The sequence below is a fragment of the Procambarus clarkii genome, chromosome 71, assembly GCF_040958095.1.
Source record: "Procambarus clarkii isolate CNS0578487 chromosome 71, FALCON_Pclarkii_2.0, whole genome shotgun sequence".
Classification (NCBI taxonomy): Eukaryota; Metazoa; Arthropoda; class Malacostraca; order Decapoda; family Cambaridae; genus Procambarus; species Procambarus clarkii.
The window spans coordinates 2,672,979-2,696,595 of record NC_091220.1 but is presented as its reverse complement, the minus strand read 5'-3'; the positions used below and the strand labels follow the sequence as shown (position 1 = coordinate 2,696,595).

At 46.5% G+C, this 23,617-nt stretch overlaps 1 protein-coding gene across 1 annotated transcript in view; it reads left to right on the top strand.

Moving 5' to 3' along the window:
• Positions 1-619: 619 nt before the first annotated feature.
• The window catches only part of LOC123766487 (uncharacterized), a 131,478-nt gene continuing 108,480 nt past the window's right edge, over positions 620-23,617 (top strand). The window contains exons 1-2 of the mRNA XM_069311920.1: positions 620-1,428; positions 1,936-3,729. Coding sequence (XP_069168021.1) covers positions 2,668-3,729 — 1,062 coding nt within the window. The 5' untranslated portion in view covers positions 620-1,428; positions 1,936-2,667. The remainder of the gene's footprint in view (positions 1,429-1,935; positions 3,730-23,617) is intronic.

Genomic DNA, 23,617 nt, shown 5'->3' with positions numbered 1-23,617 from the left:
GTTGATGACTAGTGAGGCTCTGTTGACCTGTGTTGATGACTAGTGAGGCTCTGTTGACCTGTGTTGATGACTAGTGAGGCTCTGTTGACCTGGGATGATGACTAGTGAGGCTCTATTGACCTGTGTTGATGACTAGTGAGGCTCTATTGACAAGTGTTGATGACTAGTGAGGCTCTGTTGACCTGTGTTGATGACTAGTGAGGCTCTGTTGACTTGTGTTGATGACTAGTGAGGCTCTATTGACCTGTGTTGATGATTTGTGATGCTCTGTTGACCTGTGTTGATGATTTGTGATGTTCTGTTGACCTGTGTTGATGACTAGTGAGGCTCTGTTGACCTGTGTTGATGATTTGTGATGCTCTGTTGACCTGTGTTGATGACTTGTGAGGCTCTGTTGACCTGTGTTGATGACACGTCGAGAGGAGCGGGTTGGCTATGTTGACCCGAACTGTGGGAAGTTTTTCCCCACCATATCTAATAATCATCTAAGAAATGTTTAATTTCTATATTATTTCTAAAACATATCAAAATCATATCAAAATCATATTAGAATCATAATAGATTCATTATACAGCTTGATCCTAGATGACAATGTCACTATGACCACGTACGCTACAGGGCCCTATTAATGCCTACGTGACTTTGTGCATGATCTCTCAAGGATCCAGAAGCTTCTAGAAGGATCTGTTAATTTAAAAACTGTTGGAACATTGATTCAATATCCGGTAGGGATAAAGTCGAATCCTTAATAAGAATCAGTGGTACTATCAAGTACTACTTATAATCTTTATATCCTATATCTAATTAATATTATAATCACATCTTATCTCAATCATAAGTCTAGACTGTAAAAATAATCAATCAATATTCATAGAAGGCTACCGTTCTCAGGGAGCATGGGGGGGGGGGCGATGGCTGAGAGAAGGGCCCAGGACACACCCCGCGGCACTACCCGTTTGTTGACAAAACAGTGAACAGTGACGGATCCTTAGCTAACATTATTTGGCTTAGGACACCTTATCTAGTTATCTTTATCACCAGTGAATACTTTCTAGAACTGGGGGAGTACCTGGACAATATTTAAAAGGAAAATCCCAAGAACATTTATATCTATAAGTGTAGAGTGGAGCACACAGTGACTTGGCTCCACCTTCACCATCAACTATCATTCTTCTGCAACTGCAGGGACAAACACGTAGCAACGCTACCAGATCATCATGCAGCAAAACTGTGATATCAAATATCGTGCCTAAACTCAACAAGAGAAAGTTAATCAGTCTGGCACACTGTCAGACAGGCACTCTGACTGGCAGAGAAGTATATTGAAGGTTAATTTGGTATATGATTGGCCAATTGTATGCTTGTGTGACCTTAATATTCTATAAATCTGTCTGTCGGTTAAAAAGCGAGGCAACACCTCATTTTTCAGTAAGTTTATTAAAATTGTAGTGTAGCTGTGAATCTTTATCCAAGCACTAGACCTCATGAGTGTCCATTGTGTCAGAAAAGGATTCAACTGCAATAAGTAAATAAAACCTCATAAAGTGTCCGTGGTGTTGGAAGAGATTCAGTCAAGCTGACTGTACCGTATTCTAATAAATTGAATATAAATACATTGCATATATACTTGAATATATAAATTAAGTTAACAATTGCTTGCTTAGTTATTTTTAAGTTATCATATAAGTTCATTTAATTGAATATAATTTTGTACTTGGTAACAGTACATTTAAAGTCATTTATTATACTTTTACAATTTAATTTGTTGTTTATAGTATAAGAATATATTGGCTGTTAATAGTTATGGTGCTAGGCTAGACTATGTACATGTTTAAATCCCTGATTTAAACAGAGCCAGTGTTCAGTCATATAACTGAATTTATCAAATCTTATCCTTGTATAAAATACAAGCTGATGTGAGATCCCTGTCTACAGGTGGACTGGAACTTCTATCAACTAATTCATTCACAGCACCTGTCTCTTACAGCCCACAATCTGTCATTAGGAAAAGAGGAGCTAGGATTTACAGCCCTAGCTAGAGATTTTAGTTGAATTAATTTACAGACAGTAATTTTTTAATTTAGTTCATTACAAGTCCCTGGTAGTCTCCTCTAATATCAATCCCAGCAGGTTTTTCCCACACGAACATCAGCAGGAGAAGACTGTTGATCCCCTGAAGATCGTCAGAGACAGTGGACGGAGTGATCCTGGCGTCTTACTGACAGTAGTAGTCAGTGGTCCTGGCGTCTTACTGACAGTAGTAGTCAGTGGTCCTGGCGTCTTACTGACAGTAGTTGTCAGTAGTCCTGGCGTCTTACTGACAGTAGTAGTCAGTGGTCCTGGCGTCTTACTGACAGTAGTTGTCAGTGGTCCTGGCGTCTTACTGACAGTAGTTATCAGTGGTCCTGGCGTCTTACTGACAGTAGTAGTCAGTGGTCCTGGCGTCTTACTGACAGTAGTTGTCAGTAGTCCTGGCGTCTTACTGACAGTAGTTGTCAGTGGTCCTGGCGTCTTACTGACAGTAGTTGTCAGTGGTCCTGGCGTCTTACTGACAGTAGTAGTCAGTGGTCCGGGCGTCTTACTGACAGTAGTTGTCAGTAGTCCTGGCGTCTTACTGACAGTAGTTGTCAGTAGTCCTGGCGTCTTACTGACAGTAGTAGTCAGAAGATGGACCACACTGGGGCCACCAGTCGCCACTCTGACAGCAGTAGTCAGGAGATGGACCACACTGGGGCCACCAGACGCCACACTGACAGTAGTAGTCAGGAGATGGACCACACTGGGGCCACCAGACGCCACACTGACAGTAGTAGTCAGGAGATGGACCACACTGGGGCCACCAGACGCCACACTGACAGCAGTAGTCAGGAGATGGACCACACTGGGGCCACCAGACGCCACACTGACAGTAGTAGTCAGGAGATGGACCACACTGGGGCCACCAGACGCCACACTGACAGCAGTAGTCAGGAGATGGACCACACTGGGGCCACCAGACGCCACACTGACAGTAGTAGTCAGAAGATGGACCACACTGGGGCCACCAGACGCCACACTGACAGCAGTAGTCAGAAGATGGACCACACTGGGGCCACCAGACGCCACACTGACAGCAGTAGTCAGAAGATGGACCACACTGGGGCCACCAGACGCCACACTGACAGCAGTAGTCAGAAGATGGACCACACTGGGGCCACCAGACGCCACACTGACAGCAGTAGTCAGAAGATGGACCACACTGGGGCCACCAGACGCCACACTGATAGCAGTAGTCAGAAGATGGACCACACTGGGGCCACCAGACGCCACACTGACAGCAGTAGTCAGGAGATGGACCACACTGGGGCCACCAGACGCCACACTGACAGTAGTAGTCAGGAGATGGACCACACTGGGGCCACCAGACGCCACACTGACAGCAGTAGTCAGGAGATGGACCACACTGGGGCCACCAGACGCCACACTGACAGCAGTAGTCAGAAGATGGACCACACTGGGGCCACCAGACGCCACACTGACAGCAGTAGTCAGAAGATGGACCACACTGGGGCCACCAGACGCCACACTGACAGTAGTAGTCAGGAGATGGACCACACTGGGGCCACCAGACGCCACACTGACAGCAGTAGTCAGGAGATGGACCACACTGGGGCCACCAGACGCCACACTGACAGCAGTAGTCAGGAGATGGACCACGCTGGGGCCACCAGACTCCACAACGCCACACAGGTAAGTAACTCTCAGCTCTCACTACACTTTCCTCACTATTCATACAGTAGTTAATGTATTTTCATCAAATGTCATACAGAAAATATGTCATATTTATTTATAATTATGTAAAAAACAAATCAATTTCTAATACGTAAAAATACTATAATACTGTAAACTTGTCACCAAGACAATGGTGACAACTTTGCAGTTACACCACTAACTGCTAATTACACCACTTACGTGTCACCAAGACAACCACTAATTAGTCCACTTACGTGTCACCAAGACATTAGTAGTAATAAATCTCTCTCAATACTTCCTGTAATATATTTGTAAACAATCCTAATTCTCAAATATGTTTGCATTATAATATTATTCACACACACATACAACACGTCACTTCTCTAGTAACTTGACACTTGACAGGTTAGAGCTGTCACTTCTGACAGATTACACATTCGTAACCTCATTGGATCTCAAGACAGAGCAGAGTCGTTGCGAGGTAATACCCTAATGATGCGAGGTTGAGTGATTACTGCTCAACCAAACTATGTGCACGTTTAAAATAATCCGGGATTAGTACTGACTGTAATATCACACTTGTCACGCCCTTGGGCTCCTGCCGTTGATGGTTTCTGGGTGGCAGGTAGACTGAAGGTTTGAGTGAGGGAACCCAGTACAGTATTCCTCAAGGCTGGAATAAGGTTCGACCTCCAGCTCTCCAGATGACCGATGATAATTCTCGGTGTTCTGTGTTATGGGTATGAGTCACTGAGGGTAACCCTTCACTTAAACAATAATGCCCTACATATAATCAACCTATATGTGCCACAGAATAAACTTGACCTTGACACACTACCTGAATTTACTAATGAAGAACCTACCCTGCTGGTCGGTGACCTTAATGCCAGGCACCCACACTTTGGTGCTAACTGTCATCAGCCCAATGTTAGAAACTGTCACTATGTTAGAGCAAGTGAAAACCTCAGGGTCCTGGGAGATGACCAGCCAACTCACCTTAGAGGAGGAAGATTAGACTATGCTCTCTTGCTGAATGTACAGGACACGGATGCCAGTACACACATTGAACACAGTTTATGTACACGAAATGGGTTGAAGACTACTTTACAGGGAGAAAAGCCAAGGTCTGCTTCAATGGAGCAGTCTCAAGAACAATGAATTGCCTTGGGGGACTCCCCCAAGGCGGAGTCATAAGTCACACTATTCAATGTACTTATGAACTCCATTGCAAATATTGATTTTCCGGAAGGGATGCAATAAGTGGGATATGCAGATGATGTCCTAATACAAGCCCACCCCCTGGGAAAAATTAAACAGTCCATTGAACCCCATGGAAGGAAATGTATTGAGCTCGGTTTCACTCTCTCCACAAACAAGACTCATAACAAGCGGAGCGCAAATGATGAATTACAAATTATTGGTGTAACAATTGAATGGTTGACAACTACAGGTACCTTGGTGTCACTGTCGGCTCTCACAAGGGGAAGAAAGAGGAGCTCAACCAACTCATATAAATATGCAAATGGACATGGAGCCTCTATTGTTGTCCTTAAAATGATGTACACGGCCTATGTGCACTCCATCATAGACTATGCAGCACCAGTTTTATGAACCTTATCCCAAAGCGATATGAATAGGCTTGAAAGCATTCAAAATGAAGCCATGACACTCATTCTTGGCGTTCCAAGAACTGTCAAATCGTCTAATCTATGAGGGGAGCTGTCCCTCCCCTGTGTTTAAAAGCAGAATTAAGGAACTGAATGCTAAGCTTGCAATTAAGATAGCCAGAGATTCCTATTACAATGATGTTGCCAAGAAAAATCTAAGTTCTGTGCTACTTCCAGAAGGAAACAGGAGAAGCAAAAAATGACATCACAGATCAGTCTACTACCTAGTAGAACTTCACATGCTTGAGCAAGCCCGTGAGCTCCTCCCTGTAGAGAGGTTACCTCCCTGGGAGGATAACTCATGCAGGATTGTCATAAATGAAATGGCAACGAAAAAATCCAACATGATACCACAAGAAATGAGGCACAAGTATCTCGGGGAAATTTATAAAGAATCCGGAGATGTACTGGATCAAATCTACACAGATGGGTCATCTAATCCTGTCAATGGCAGGACTGGTGCAGCATACACTGTAAATAGGAATAATACCTGTTACAGCCACAATGGGTCGCAACCGGGTTCTTTTCTGGTGGTACTAAAGTTCTGGTATCCGGCCCCAAGTTAGTAGTGGCTTTCAAGGAGTGAGCTCGGTAATGCAAGTAAAACACAAAGAAGGGGGGAGGGAGGGTTGCATTAAATACGACACTTCATCAATTATTTATAAATTCATTATCACTTTCCCATCACCGCATATATATTCCTAAAAGAAATATTACTACACTTAATATGTACACAAGTGTCTCTCTCATTGGACACTAAGCACTATTCGATGCAGTCTTGTCAGCTACCGTGTTTCCTCAACACATAGTACCGTTCTCAACCAGTACTGGGAAACACCAACGAATCTACCCTGGCCACGGGCCAGCCAAAACACAGTCTCACTAGGTGCACTCTCGTGAACGCCCACAATCACAGTCCAGCCTGGTGCTGGCAGATACTATCAGCCTCGCGCTGCTGGGCCACTTCACTTACAAATACTAGGGTAGCGACCCCTAGGCAGGAGCTTCTTGCAACTCGCTGGTTGTACTCCTCAGTCGCACCTTAACTGTCAGTCGACTCTTCCGTTAGCCAGTCCCGGGTACGCCGAATTCCGTTACTGCCATTTCACAGGCAGACAGTAGAACACCTCACAGTTCTTCTCCGGTGGCGGCTCACTGCTTCCGTAAAGCAAAATGGAGTAGAGAGACATTGGCTGCCTTGGGTAGACTGACTGTTCTCGTACCACAGCAGCCCTACGTCGACTCTGTGGATACAGACATGTCATCAGTACACTGGTCAGTACATGGAGACACTAGTAAACAACACTTACTGACTTAGACATAGACACCCAACTCCTCCTATACTAGATGGCGCTGATTTTCTAGGCGGCACCTCACCAGAGGTCAGCACCAGCTACCTCTCTAGCTAACTAGGACAGGAATCTAGCGCCTCTTGCTGGTATGATCCTGTCACCACTAGATGGCATCGTCCAATTTGTGGGGGTTTCGGGAGCGGACTCACAGATGGCATTGACGTCACTACTCCATGCTCTGATGATGGAATTGGTTCGTAACAATACCTTTCAACGCAGAAATGAAGTGAAAGCACATATTGGGAACTATGCCTCTTCAACGCAAGCAGAGCTAACTGCCATTGTTATGGCGTTAAGATTCCTTGATCAAAACACTAATGGCGCAGTGATTTGCACTGATTTAAAAGCAGTGTCACAAACCCTAAGTAAAAATCGGGCAGAAAATCTTGTGATAGTCGCTGAAATTAAGAGAGCTGTGAGGGTACTAATCAACCAGGGAAGAGTTGTCAAGTTTCTATGGATCGCCTCCCCTGTTGGAATATGTGAAAATAAACGGGCAGGTATGCTGGCTGCTGAAGGTGCTGAAGGAGACCATATTGAATACTTCATACCCAAGACTCTTCAACAAATTTGAGGTATTATCAGACAACATCACCGTGACAAGGTAATTGAGGAAAGGAGGATAGAAGCAGAAATCAGTGAATATGTACGTTGGTACAATATGGTTGCGGCTGGCAATCCCAATCGTTATGGACGAAGAGGAAGTGGCCGTGGGAGAGAATCAGTAATGGCGAGAATCCATCTTGGATACAAATATCCATGGAGATTCGGAATGGAAACAACAGATGAGCAGCGGAGTTGCAGAATCTGTGATGAGAGTGACGGACACCACCTTGACCACTACCTGAGAGAATGTGAACACCTGAGAGACATTAGAAATATGTGTACCATAATAAATCCCACATTGTTTGAGTTAGAAAAACACTATTTGTGAAATATTAATACTGTTCTTAAAATATTTCCCCCATTTTGTATCTGCAAGACAACGTAAGATTTTAAGGGTTGACAGATGTCAATCTTGTTTGAGGAGCTGTTCACTTGAGACAGTTAAGCAAGTCCCAGCTGTGTATGGGTACAAGTACAAAATACAAAATACAAATACTGTACAAATATTTATTCAGTTAAAGTACATACATAGATACAAAACGTTGATGGATTTATAGATAGAGCTAGTACATACAATGCCTAAAGCCACTATTACGCAATGCGTTTCGGGCAGGAAAAACACTAAGACTAAAACTTAATACTTATTGAGATCAAAGTATAAATTGTGTTGAGAAAAAAAATAAGAAAATAAGGTCAGGATTGACATTACAGTTCAGCGTTTGTCTCTTTTACTCTGACGGAGTGAGATAGCTGAAAGAGAAACTAGTGCAATACCTTCTGTGGTTGATTGTTCAATAAACCCTTGAACTATATGTTTAACACGTCTCTAACCCTGTCCATGGAGGACAGAAGAAAATGTATATATGCTGGTTAGTATTGTAAATGTGTGGCCACGTCTGTGGTAGAAAATAATAATAATAAAAAAAAAGTTCAGCGTTTTATATATATAAATTACACATGAGAGGATGTGCAGTGACTTAATATCCAACATACTCAGAGATTTGAGTAGGGGTACCGAGTGATGTCTGGGGCCAGAGTTGGATATTGTCCTAATAGCAGCTTTGTGTTGAGTAATTAGAGGACGTAAATGATTTTGGGTAGTAGAACCCCAAGCACAAATACCATAGTTGAGATAAGGAAAGATAAGAGAGTAATAGAGCATCACCAGGGCAGGGCGAAGTACATAATATCTGATCTTAGAAAGAATGCCAACAGTTTTTGAATTTTTTTTTATATATTTTGAATGACAGGAGAAGGAGTTTACACTCACTCTCACCTGAGTGGGTTTACACACACTCACCCTGAGTGGGTTTACACACACTCTCACCCTGAGTGAGTTTACACACTCACCATAAGTGGGTTTACACACACTCGCACCATAAGTGGGTTTACACACTCTCACCATAAGTGGGTTTACACACACTCACCATAAGTGGACTTACACACACTCTCACCCTGAAAGGGTTTACACACTCATCCAGAGTGGGTTTACACACACTCTCACTCTGAGTGGGTTTACACACACTCACCCTGAAAGGGTTTACACACTCATCCTGAGTGTCTTTACACACACACTCACCCTGAGTGGGTTTACACATTCTCTCACCCTGAGTGTTTACACACACTCTCACCTTGAGTGGGTTTACACTCACTCTGAGTGGGTTTACACACACTCTCACCCTGAGTGTTACAGGTGACTCCTTACCTAAGAGATCGTCACACTGATCCCAACGTGGTTTACAACACGTGGTCTGGCTTGTCCTAGACCTGGGGTTTACAACACGTGGTCTTGCTTGTCCTAGATCTGGGGTTTACAACACGTGGTCTGGATTGTCCTAGACCTGGGTTTACAACACCGTAGTCTGGCTTGTCGTAGACCACGTTTTACAACACGTGATCTAGCTTGTCCTTGACATGGGTTTACATCACGTGGTCTAGCTTGGACTAGTCCTGGGTTCACATCACGTGGTCTAGCTTGTCATAGTCCTGGGTTTACACCACCGTTTTCTGGCTTGTTGCAAACCTGGCTTTACAACACGTGATCTGGCTTGTCCTACATCTGGGTTTACAACACGTGGTCTGGTTGGTCCTAGACCTGGGTTTATAACATGTGATCTGGCTTGTCCTAGACCTGGGTTTACAACACGTTGTCTGGTTAGTCCTTAACCTGGGTTTACAACACGATGCCTGGCTCGTCCTTGAAAATAGTTTGCAACACGTGGTCTGGTGGGTCCTAGACCTGAGTTTACAACTCGTGTTCTTGCTTGTCCTAGATCATAGCTTAAAACACGTGATCTGACTTGTTCTAGACCTGGGTTTACAACACGTGGTCTAGCTAATCTTTAACCTGGGTTTACAACACGTGGTCTGGCTTGTCCTAGAGCTGGGATTAAAACACGTGGTCTGGCTTGTCCTAGATCTGGGTTTACAACATGTGGTCTGGATAGTCCTTGACCTGGGTTTACAACACGTGGTCTGGTTGGTTTTCAACCTGGGTTTACAACACGTGGTCTGGCTACTCTTTAACCTGTGTTTACAACCAGTGGTCTATCTCGTCGAAGAAAAAGGTTTACAGCACGTGGTCTGGCGGGTCCTAGACCTGGATTTACAACATCGTGGTCCGGTTTGTCCTAGACCTGACTTTACAACACGTGGTCTGGCTTGTCCCAGACCTGGGTTTACAGAACGTGTTCTGTCTAGTCCTACACCTGGGTTTACTACACCGTGGTCCGGTTTGTCCTAAACCTGAGTTTACAACACGTGGTCTGGCTAGCCCTTAACCTGGGTTTACAACACGTAGTCTGGCTTGTCCTAGACCTGAATTTAGAACCCGTGGTCTGGCTCGTCCTAGACAATGGTTTACAGCACGTGGTCTGGTGGGTCCTAGACCTGGGTTTACAAATCGTGGTCTTGGTTGTCTTAGACCTAGGTTTGCAACACGTGGTCTGGCTTGTCCCAGACCTGGGTTTACAACACGTGGTCTGGCTTGTCCTAGAGCTGGGTTTACCACACATGGTCTGGCTTGTCTTAGATCTGGGTTTACAACATGTGGTCTGGCTAGTCCTAGACCTGGGTTTACAACACGTTTCTGGCAAGTCCTAGACCTGGGTTTACAACACCTGGTCTGGCTTGTTCTAGACCTGGGTTTACAACTCGTGGTCTGGCTTGTTCTAGACCTGGGTTTACAACACGTAGTCTGGCTAGTCCTTAACCTGGGTTTACAACACGTGTTCTGGCTAGTCCTAGACGTGGGTTTACAATACGAGGTCTGGCCTACTGTATACCTGGGTTTACAACACGTGGTCAGGCTTGTCCTAGAGCTGGGTTTACAACACGTGGTCTGGCTTGTCCTAGACCTGAGTTTACAACACGTGGTCTGCCTAGTCCTAGACCTGGGTTTACAACACGTGGTCTGGCTTGTCCTGGAGCTGGGTTTACAACATGTGGTCAGGCTTGTCCTTGACCTGGGTTTACAACTCGTGGTCTGGCTTGTCGTAGAAAATAGTTTAAATCACGTGGTCTTGCGGGTCCTAGACCTTGCTTTACTGCACGTGGTCTGGTGGGTCCTAGACATGGGTTTACCACACGTGGTCTAGAAGGTCCTAGACCATGGTTTACAACACGTGGACTGGGATCTTTTTGACCTGGGTTTGCAACACGTGGTCTGCCTAGTCCTAGACCTTGGTTTGCAACACGTGGTCTGGCTTGGCTGGAGCTGGGATGAAAACACGTGATCTGGCTTGTCCTAGACCTGGGTTTACAACACGTGGTCTGGCTTGTTCTAGACCTGGGTTTACAACACATGGTCTGGCTAGTCCTAGACCTGGGTTCACAAAACGTGGTCTAGCTTGTCGTAGAGCTGGGTTTACAACACGTGGTCTGGCTTGTCCTAGACAATGGTTTACAGCACGTTGTCTGGCGGGTCCTAGACCTGGGTTTACAGCATGTGGCCTGGTGGGTCCTAGACCTGGGTTTACAACACGTGGTTTAGCAGGTCCTAAACCATGGTTTGCAACATGTGGTCTGGCTGGTCGTAGACCTGGGTTTGCAACACGTGGTCAGGCTTGTCCCAGACCTGGGTTTACAACTCGTGGTCTGCCTAGTCATAGACCTGGGTTTACAACACTTGGTTTGGTTTGTCCTAGACCTCGGTTTACAACACGTGGTCTGGCTTGTTCTAGACCTGGGTTTACAACACATGGTCTGGCTTGTCCTGGACCTAGGTTTACAACACGTGGTCTCGCTTTTCCTAGACCTGGGTTTACAACACCCAGTCTGGCTAGCCCTAAACCTGGCTTTGCAAAACGTAGTCTGACTTGTCCTTGAGCTGGGTTTACAACACGTGTCTGGCTTGTCCTAAACCGCGATTTACAACTCATGTTCTTGCTTGTCCTAGACCATGGTTTAATACACGTGATCTAGCTCGTCCGAGACCAGGGTTTACAACATGTGGTCTGGCTTGTCGTAGACCTGGGTTTACAACACGTAGTCTGGCTAGTCCTAAACCTGGGTTTACAACACGTGGTCTGGCTTGCTGTAGACCTGGGTTTACGAAACGAGGTCTGGCTTGTTCTAGACCTGGGTTTACATCACGTCGCTAATCCTAGACCTTGGTTTACAACAAGAGGCCTGGCTTGTCGTAGACCTTGGTTTACAAGTCGTTGTCTGGCTTGTTCAAGACCTGGGTTTACAACACGTGTTCTTCCTAGTCCTAGACCTGAGTTTACAACACGTGTTCTGCCTAGTCCTAGACCTGGGTTTAGAACACGTGGTCTGAATAGTCCTAGACCTGGGTTTACAACACGTGGTCTGGCTTGCTGTAGACCTGGGTTTACAACACGTGGTCAGGGTTGTCCTAGACCTAGGTTTACAACACGTGGTCTGCCTAGTCCTAGACCTGGGTTTGCAACGCGTGGTCTGGCTTGTCCTGGAGCTGGGTTTACAACACGTGATCAGACTTGTCCTTGACCTGGGTTTACATCTCGTGGTCTGGCTTATCGTAGACAATGGTTTAAAGCACGTTGTCTTGCGGGTCCTAGACCTTGCTTTACTACACGTGGTCTGGTGGGTCCTAGACATGGGTTTACCACACGTGGTCTAGGATGTCCTAGACCATGGTTTACAACACGTGGACTGGGATGTCCTTGACCTGGGTTTGCAACACGTGGTCTGGTTTGTCCCAGACATGGGTTTACAACACGTGGTCTGGCTTGCCTAGAGCTGGGATAACAACACGTTATCTGGCTTGTCCTAGTCCTGGGTTTACGACACGTGGTCTGGCTTGTTCTAGACCTGGGTTTACAACACATGGTCTGGCTAGTCCTAGATTTGGGTTCACAAAACGTACTCTAGCTTGTCGTAAAGCTGGGTTTACAACACGTGATCTGGCTTGACATAGACCTGGATTTACAACACGTAGAATGGCTTGTCCTTGACCTGGGTTTACAACACGTGGTCTCGCTTGTTCTCGAGCTGGGTTTACAACACGTGGTCTGCCTTGTTCAATACATAGGTTTACAACACGTGGTCTGTCTCGTCGTAGACAATGGGTTACAGCACGTTGTCTGACGGGTCCTAGACTTGGGTTTACAGCACGTGGTCTGGTGGGTCCTAGACCTGAGTTTACCACTCGTGTTCTTGCTTGTCCTAGACCATAGCTTACAACACGTGATCTGGCTTGTTCTAGACCTGGGTTTACAACACGTGGTCTAGCTAGTCATAGACCTGGGTTTACAACACGTGGTCTGGCTAGTCCTTGACCTGGGTTTACAACACATGGTCTGGCTGGTTTTAGACCTAGGTTTACAACACGTGGTCTGGCTAGTGCTTAACCTTGGTTTACAACCCGTGGTCTGGCTAGTCCTAGACCTTGGTTTAATACACGTGGTCTGGCTTGTCCTAGATCTGGGTTTACAACTCGGGTCCTTGCTTGTCCTAGACATTAGTTTACAACACGTGATCTGGCTAGTCTTAGACCTGTGTTTACAACATGTGGTCTGGCTTGTCGTAGAACTTGGTTTACAACACGTGGTCTGGCTTGTCCCAGACCTGGGTTTACAAAAAGTGGTCTGGCTTGTCCTAGACCTGGGTTTACAACACGTGGTCTGGCTTGTTCTAGAACTGGGTTTACAACACATGGTCTGGCTAGGCCTAGACCTGGGTTTACAACACGTGGTCTGCCTAGTCCTAGACCTGGGTTTTAGAACAAGTGGTCTGGCTTGTCCTAGAGTTAGGTTTACAACACGTGGTGTGGCTTGTCCTAGACCTGGGTTTACAACACGTGGTCTGGCTTGTACTTGACCTGGGTTTACACCACGTGGTCTTGCTTGTTTTAAAACTGGGTTTACAACACGTGGTGTGTCTTGTTCAATACCTGGGTTTACAACACATGGTCTGGCTCGTCCTAGGCAATGGTTTACAGCACGTGTTCTGGCGGGTCCTAGACCTGGGTTTACAGCACGTGGTCTAATGGGTCCTAGACCTGGGTTTATAACACGTGGTCTAGCAGGTCCTAGATCATGGATTGCAACACGTGGTCTGGCTCGTTCTAGACCTGGGTTTACAACACGTGGTCTGGCTGGTCCTAGACCTGGATTTACAACACGTGGTCAGGCTTATCCCAGACCTGGGTTTACAACACGTGGTCTGCCTAGTCCTAGACCTGGGTTTACACCACGTTTTCTGGCTTGTCATGGACCTGGGTTTACACCACGTTTTCTGGCTTGTCCTGGACCTGGGTTTTCAACTCGTGTTCTTGCTTGTCCTAGATCATAGATTACAACACGCGGTTTGGCTTGTCTTACACCTGGGTTTACAACATGTGGTCTGGCTGTTCTTTGAACTTGGTTTGAAATACGTGGTCTGGATCGTCCTAGACCTGGGTTTACAACACGTGGTCTGGCTAGTACTAGATCTGAGTTTAAAACACGTGGTCTGGCTTCTTCTAAATCTGGGTTTACAACACGTGGTCTATCTTGTTCAAGACCTTGGTTTACAACACGTGGTCTATCTTGTTCTAGACCTTGGTTTACAACACGTGGTCTAGCTTTTCATAGACCTTGGTTTATAACACGTGGGCTAGCTTTTACTAGACTTGGGTTTGCAAAATGTAGTCTGGCTTGTCCTTGAGCTGGGTTTACATCACGTGTCTGGCTTGTCCTAAACCGCTATTTACAACTCGTGTTCTTGCTTGTCCTAGACCTTGGTTTACAACACGTTGTCTAGGTAGTCCGAGACCAGGGTTTATAATATGTTGTCTGGCTTGTCGTAGCCCTGGGTTTACAACACGTGGTCTGGCTTGTCCTAGACCTGGGTTTACAACTCGTGTCCTTGCTTGTCCTAGCCCATAGTTTACAACACGTGATCTGGCTAGTCCTAGACCTGGGTTTACAACATGTGGTCGGGCTTGTCGTAGACCTTGGTTTACAACATGTTGTCTGGCTAGTCCTAGACCTGGGTTTAAGACACGTGGTCTGGCTTGTCCTAGACCTGGGCTTACAAAACGTGGTTTGGCTTGTCCTAGATTTGGGTTTACAACACGTGGTCTGGGTTGTCATAGACCTGGGTTTACAAAACGTGGTTTGGCTTGTCCTAGAGCTGGGTTTACAACACGTGGTTTGGCTTGTCCTAGACCTGGGTTTACAACACGTGGTCTGGCTTCTCCTAAATCTGGGTTTACAACACGTGGTCTGGCTTGTCCTTAACCTGGGTTTACAACACGATGTCTGGGTCGTCCTAGAAAATGGTTTACAGCACGTGGTCTGGTGGGTCCTAAACCTAGGTTTACAACGTGTTCTGGCTAGAACTAGACCTAAGTTTACAACCCGTGGTCTGGCTTTTCCTAGAGCTGGGATTAAAACACGTGGTCTGGTTTATCCTAGACCTGGGTTTATAACATGATGTCTGGCTCATCCTTGAAAGTGGTTTACAGCACGTGGTCTGGTGGGTCATAGACCTGAGTTTACAACTCGTGTTCCTGCTTGTCATAGACCATAGTTTACAACACGTGATCTGGCTAGTCCTAGACATGGGTTTACATGTGGGGTGGCTATTTCTAGACCTGGGTTTACATGTGGTCTGGCTTTTCCTTGACCTGGGTTTACAACACGTGATCTTGCTTGTTCAAGAGCTGGGTTTACAACACGTGGTTTGGCTCGTTCTAGACTATGGTTTACAGCACGTGGTCTGGCGGGTCCAAGACCTGGGTTTACAACACGTGGTCTGGTGGGTCCTAGACCTGGGTTTACAACACGTGGTCTAGCAGATCCTAGACCATGGTTTGCAACACGTGGTCTGGCTCGTCCTAGATCTGGGTTTACAACACGTGGTCTGGCTGGTACTAGACCTGGGTTTGCAACACGTGGTGAAGGCTTGTCTCAGACCTGGGTTTACTAATCGTGGTCTGCCTGGCCAAAGACGTGTTGTAAACCCAGGTTACGGACTAGCCAGACGATATGTTGTAAACCATGGTCTGGGACGAGTAAGAACACGAGTTGTAAATCCCAGGTTTAGGACAAGCCAGATCACGTGTTGTAAGACAAGGTCAAAGCCAACCCAAACCATATGTTGTAAACCAAGGTCTACGACAAGCCAGACCACATGTTTTAAACCCAGGTCTCGGTCCAGCTAGATCACGTGTTGTAAACCAAGGTCTAGGACAAGCCAGACCACAGTGGTGTAAAAATAGGACTAGGACAAGCCAGACCACGTGATATAAACCCAGGTCAAGGCCAAGCCAAACCACATGTTGTAAACCAAGGTCTACGACAAGCCAGACCATATGTTGTAAACCCTGGTCTCGGACCAGCTAGATCACGTGGTGTAAACCATGGTCTAGGACAAGCCAGACAACGAGTTGTAAACCAAGGTCTACGACAAGCCAGGTCTCTTGTTGTAAACCAAGGTCTAGGATTAGCCAGAAAACCAAGGTCCAGAACAATATAGACCACGTGTTGTAAACCCAGATTTAGAAGAAACCAGACAACGTGTTGTAAACTCAGGTCTAGTACTAGCCAGACCACGGGTTGTAAACCCATGTCTAGGACGATCCAGACCACGTATTTCAAACCAAGTTCAAAGAACAGCCAGACCACATGTTGTAAACCCAGGTGTAAGACAAGCCAAACCGCGTGTTGTAAACTATGATCTAGGACAAGCAAGAACACGAGTTGAAAACCCAGGTCCAGGACAAGCCAGAGAACGTGGTGTAAACCCAGGTCTACGACAAGCCAGACCACGTGTTCTAAAAACCAGGTCTTGGAGTAGGCAGACCACCTAGGATTACAAAAAGTGATCTGGCTTGTTCTAGACCTGGGTTTACAGCACGTGGTATGGCTAGTCCTTAACCTGGGTTTACAACACGATTTCTGGCTAGTTCTAGACCTGGGTTTACAACACGTGGTCTGGCTAGTCCTAGACCTGGGTTTACAACACGTGGTCTGGCTTGTCCTAGACTTGGGTTTTCAACACGTGGTCTGGCTAGTCCTATACTTGGGTTTACAACACGATGTCTGGCTCATCATTGAAAATGGTTTACAGCACGTGGTTTGGTGGGTCCTAGACCTGAGTTTACAACTCGTGTTCTTGCTTGTTCTGGACCTGGGTTTACAACACGTGGTCTGGCTTGTTCTAGAGCTGGGATTCAAACACGTGGTCAGGCTTGTCCCAGACTGGGTTTACAACTCGTGGTCTGCCTAGTCCTAGATCTGGGTTTACAACACGTGGGTTGGTTTGTCCTAGACCTGGGTTTACAACACGTGGTCAGGCTTGTCCCAGACTGGGTTTACAACTCGTGGTCTGCCTAGTCCTAGACCTGGGTTTACAACACGTGGGTTGGTTTGTCCTAGACCTGGGTTTACAACACGTGGCCTGCCTAGTAGTAGACCTGGGTTTTAGAACACGTGGTCTGGCTTGTCGTAGACCTTGGTTTACAACATGTTGTCTAGCTAGTCCTAGCTAGTCCTAGACAAGCCAGACCACGACACGTGGTCTGGCTTGTTCTAGACCTGGGTTTACATCACGTGGTTTGGCTAGTCCTTAACCTGGGTTTTCAACACCTGGTCTGGCTTGTCCTAGACCAGGATTTACAACATGTGGTCTTCCTAGTCCTAGACCTGGGTTTACAACACGTGGTCTGGCTTGTCCCCGACCTGGATTTAAAATACGTGGTCTGGCTTTTCCTAAATCTGGGTTTACAACACGTGGTCTATCTTGTCCTAAACCTCGATTTACAACTCGTGTTCTTGATTATCCTAGACTATGGTTTACAACACGTGATCTAGCTGGTCCGAGACCAGGGTTTACAACATGTGGTCTGGCTTGTCGTAGACTTTGGTTTACAACATGTGGTTTGGCTTGGCTTTGATTTGGGTTTACATCACGTGATCTGGCTTGTCCTAGTCCTGTGTTGACAACACGTAGTCTGGCTTGTCCTTGACCTGGGTTTACAACACGTAGTAATGCTCGTCCTAGACAATGGTTTACAGCACGTGGTCTGGCGGGTCCTAGACCTGGGTTTACAGCACGTGGTCTGGTGGGTCCTAGACCTAGGTTTACAACACGTGGTCTTGCAGGTCCTAGACTATTGTTTCCAACACGTGGTCTGGCTCGTCCTGGACCTGGGTTTACAACACGTGGTCTGGCTAGTCCTTAACCTGGGTTTTCAACACCTGGTCTGGCTGGTCCTAGACCTAGGTTTACAACACGTGGTCTGCCTAGTCCTATACCAAGGTTTACAACACGTGGTCTGGCTTGTCCGAGACCTGGGTTTACAACACGTGGTCTGGCTGGCCCTAAATCATGGTTTACACCACGTTCTCTTGCTTGTCCTGGACCTGGGTATTCAACTCGTGTTCTTGCTTGTCATAGACCATGGTTTACACCACGTGATCTGGGTGGTCCTAGACATGGGTTTACAACACGTGGTCTGGCTTGTTCTTGACCTGGGTATACAACATGTGGTCTGGCTAGTCAAAAAGCTGGGTTTACAAAAAGTGGTCTGGCTTGTCCTAGACCTGGATTTACATCACATGGTCTGGCTTGTCCTAGACTATGGTTTACAACACGTGGTCTGCCTGGTCCTAGTCCTTGGTTTACAACACGTGGTTTGGTTTGTCTTAGAGGTGGGTGTACAATACGAGGTCTGGTTTGTCCTAGACCTGGGGTTTACAACACGTGGTCTGGCTTCTCCTAGAACTTGGTTTACAACACGTGGTTTGGCTTCTCCTAGACCTGGGTTTAAAATACGTGGTCTGACTGGTCCTGGACCTGTGTTTACAACACGTGGTCTGGCTTGTCCTAGACCTTGGTTTACAACACCGTGGTCGTGCTGGTCCAAGACCTTAGTTTATTACACGTGGTCTGGCTTGTCTTACAGCTGGGTTACCCTTCACGTGGTCTGGCTTGTCATAGACCAGGGTTTACAACACGTGGTCTGGCTTGTTCTAGACCATGGTTTACATCACGTGGTCTGACTTGTCCTAGACCTGGGTTTACAACTCGTGTTCTTGCTTGTCCTCGACCATGGTTTACAACACGTGGTCTCGCTCGTCCTAGACCTGGGTTTACAACACGTGGTTTGGCTTGCCCTAGACATGGATTTACAACACGTGGTATAGCTTGTCCTAAATCTGGGTTTACAACATGTCTTCTTGCTTGTCCTAGACCATTGTTTTCAACACGTGATCAGGCTGGTCCTAGACCATGGTTTACAACATTCGGTTTGGTTAGTCGTAAAACTGGGTTTACAACACATGATCTGGCTTGTCCTAGAACTGGGTTTACAACACGTGATCTGGCTAGTTCTAAACCTGGGTTTACAAAACGTAGTCTGGCTTGTCCTAGACCTGGGTTTACAACATGTGGTCTGGCTAGTCCTAAAACTGAGTTTACAACACGTGGTCTGGTTTGTCCTAGACCTGGGTTTACAACACGTGGTCTGGCTTGTCGTAAATCTGGGTTCACAACATGTTGTCTGGCTAGTCCTAGACCTGGGTTTTCAACACCTGGTCTGGCTTGTATTAAATCTAAGTTTACAACACTTGTCTGGCTTGTCCTTAACTTGGGTTTACAACTCGTGTTCTTGCTTGTCCTAGATTATGGTTTACAACACGTCGTCTTTCTAGTCCTAGACCTGGGTTTGCAACATGTGGTCTGGCTTGTCCTAGACCATAGTTTACAACACGTATTCTGGCTAAACCTAGACCTTGGTTTACAACAAGTGGCCTGGCTTATCGTAGACCTTGGTTTACAAGTCGTTGTCTGCCTTGTCCGAGACCTGGGTTTACAACATGTGGTCTTGCTTGTCATAGACCAAGGTTTACAACTCGTGTTCTTGCTTATCCTAGACCATGGTTTGCAACACGTGAATTGGCTGGTCCTAGACCTGTGTTTACAACACGTTGTCTGGCTTGTTCTAGACCTGGATTTACAACACGTGGTTTGGCTTGTTCTAGACCTGGGTTTACATCACGTGGTCTGGCTAGTCCTTAACCTGGGTTTACAACAAGCGGTCTGGCTTGTCCTAAAGCTGTGTTTACAACACGTGGTCTGGCTTGTCCTAGACCTGGGTTTACAACACGTGGTCAGGTGGGCACTAGAATTGGGGTTACAACACGTGGTATAGCAAGTCCTAGACAATGCTTTACAACACGTGGTCTGGGTTGTCCTTGAACAGGGTTTACAACAAGTGGTCTAGCTGGTCCTGGACCTGGGTATACAACACGTGATCTGGCTCGTCCTAGAACTGGGTGTGCAACACGTGGTCTGGATTGTTCTAGACCTGGATTTACATCACGTGGTCTGGCTACTATTTAACCTGGGTTTACAACATGCGGTCTGGCTTGTCCCAGAACTGTGTTTACAACACGTAGTCTGGCATGTCCGAGCCCTGGGTTTACAGCACGTGGTCTGGGGGGTCCTAGACCTGGGTTTAAAACACGTGGTCTAGCAGGTCCTAGACAATGGTTTACAAAACGTGGTCTGGGGTGACTTAGACCTGGGTTTACAACACGTGGTTTGGCTCGTCCTAGACCTTGGTTTACAACACGTTGTCTATGTTGTCCCAGATCTGGGTTTACAATACGTGGTCTGGCTTGTCGTAGACTTTGGTTTACAACATGTTGTCTAGCAAGTCCTAGACATGGGTTTACAACACGTGGTCTGGCTTGCCCAAGACCTGGGTTTACAATTAGTGGTCTGGCTTGTACTTGACCTGGGTTTACAACAATTGGTCTGGCTAGTCAAAAAACTGGGTTTACAAAAAGTGGTCTGGCTTGTTCTAGACCTGAGTTTACAGCACGTGGTCTGGCTAGTCCTTAACCTGGGTTTACAACACATGGTCTGGCTTGTCCTAGATTTAGGTTTACAACACGTGGTCTGGCTAGTCTTAGACCTAGGTTTACTACACGATGTCTGGCTCATCCTTGAAAATGGTTTACAGCACGTGGTCTGGTGGGTCCTAGACCTGAGTTTACAACTCGTGTTCTTGCTTGTCGTAGACCATAGCTCACAACACGTGATCTGGCTTGTTCTAGACCTGGGTTTACAACAGGTGGTCTAGCTAGTCCTTAACCTGGGTTTACAACACGTGGTCTGGCTTGTCCTAGACCTAGGTTTACAACACGTGTAAACCTTGGTTTACAACTCGTGTTCTTGCTAGTCCTAGACCATGGTTTTTCAACACGTGATCTGGCTGGTCCTAGACCTGGGTTTACAACACGTGATCTGGCTAGTCCTAGACCGGGGTTTACAACACATGGTGTGGGTTGTCCTTAACCTGGGTTTACAACACATGGTCTGGCTTGTCCTAGACCTAGGTTTACAACACGTGGTCTGGCAAGTCTTAGACCTGGGTTTACAACACGTGGTCTGGCTTGTCCTAGACCTAGGTTTACAGCACGTGGTCTGGTGGGTCCTAGACCTGAGTTTACAACACGTGGTCTGGCTTGTTCCTGACCTGGGTTTAACGCACGTGGTCTAGCTAGTCATAAAACTGGGTTTTCAACACTTGAAATGGCTTGTCCTAGACCTAGGTTTACAACACAATGTCTGGCTCATCCTTGAAAATGGTTTACAACACGTGGTCTGATGGGTTCTAGACCTGAGTTTACAACTCGTGTTCTTGCTTGTCCTAAACCATAGCTTACAACACGTGATCTGGCTTGTTCTAGACATGGGTTTACATCACGTGGTCTAGCTAGTCCCTAACCTGGGTTTACAACACATTGTCTGGCTTGTCCTAGACCTAGGTTTACAACACGTGGTCTGGCTAGTCCTAGACCTGGGTTTACAACACGTGGTCTGGCTTGTCCTGGAGCTGGGATTAAAACACGTAGTCTGGCTTGTCCTAGACCTGGGTTTTCAACCGTGGTCTGGCTAGTCCTTGACCTGGGTTTACAACACGTGGTCTGGCTCGTTTTAGACCTGGGTTTACAACACGTGGTCTGGCTAGTCCATAACCTGGGTTTACAACCCGTGGTCAGGCTAGTTCTAGACCTGGGTTTACAACACGTGGTTTGGCTTATCCTAGATCTGGGTTTACAACTCGTGTCCTTGCTTGTCCTAGACCATAGTTTACAACACGTAATCTGGCTAGTCCCAGACCTGGGTTTACAATTCGTGATCTGCCTAGTCCTAGACCTGGGTTTAAAACACGTGGTTGGCTTTTTCTACTGCTGGGTTTACAAAATGTGGTCTGGCTTCTCCTAAATCTGGGTTTATAACACGTGTTTGGCTTGTCCTAAACCTCGATTTACAACTCATGTTCTTGATTGTAATGGACTATGGTTTACAACACGTGATCTAGCTGGTCCGAGACCAGGGTTTACAACATGTGGTCTGGCTTGTCTTAGACTTTGGTTTACAACATGTGGTTATGCTTGGCCTTGACCTGGGTTTACATCACGTGGTCTGGCTTGTCCTAGTCCTGTGTTTAAAACACGTGGTCTGCCTTGTTCTATACCTGGGTTTACAACACGTGGTATTGCTCGTCCTAGACAATGGTTTACAGCATGTGGTCTGGCGGGTCCTAGACCTGGGTTTACAGCACGTGGTCTGGTGGGTTCTAGACCTGGGATTAAAACACGTGGTCTGGCTGGTCTCAAACCTGGGTTTAAAACTCGTGGTCTGCCTAGTCCTAGACCTGGGTTTTCAACACCTGGTCTGGCTAGTCCAAGACCTAGGTTTACAACACGTGGTCTGCCTAGTCCTATACCTAGGTATTCAACTCGTGTTCTTGCTTGTCCTAGACCATAGTTTACAACACGTAATCTAGGTAGTCCTAGACCTGTGTTTACAACATGTTGTCTGGCTAGTTCTTGACCTGGGTTTACAACACGTGGTCTGGCTTGTTCTAAACCTGGGTTTACATCATGTGGTCTTGCTTGTCCTTAACCTGGGTTTACAACACGAGGTATGGCTTGTCCTAGAGCGGTTTATAACACGTGGTCTGGCTTGTCATAGATCTAGGTTTACAACTCGTGTCCTTGCTTGTCCTAGACCATAGTTTACAACACGTAATCTAGGTAGTCCCAGACCTGAGTTTACAACACGTAATCTGGCTAGTCCCAGACCTGGGTTTAAAACACGTGGTTTGGTTTGTCCTAGACCTGGGTTTCAGAACACGTGGTCTGGCTTGTCGTAGACCTTGGTTTACAACATATTGTCTGGCTAGTCCTAGAACTGGGTTTACAACAGGTGGTCTGGCTTGTTCTAGACCTGGGTTTACAATACGTGGTCTGGCTATTCCTTAACCTGGGTTTTCAATACCTGGTCTGGCTTGTCCTGGACCTGGGTTTTCAACTCGTGTTCTTGCTTGTCCTAGATCATAGTTTACAATACGTGGTTTGGTTTGTCTTACACCTGGGGTTACAAAACATGATCTGGCTTGTTCTAGACATGGGTTTACATCACGTGGTCTGGCTAGTCCTTAACCTGAGTTTACAACACGCGGTCTGGCTCGTTCTAAAGCTGCTAGACCACGTGTTGTAAACCCAGGTCTAAGACCCACCAGATCACGGTGTTGTAAACCAAGGTCTAGGACAAGCCAGACCACGTGTTTTAAACACAGGTCCAGGACCAGTCAGACCAGGTGTATTAAACCCAGGTCTAGGAGAAGCCAGACCACGTGTTGTAAACCCAGGTCTAGAACAAGCCAGACCAGGTGTTGTAAATTCAGGTCTAGGAAACGCCTGGCCACGGTGGTGTAAACCAAGTTATAAGACTAGCCAGACCACGTGTTGTAAACCCAGGTCGTGGACAAGC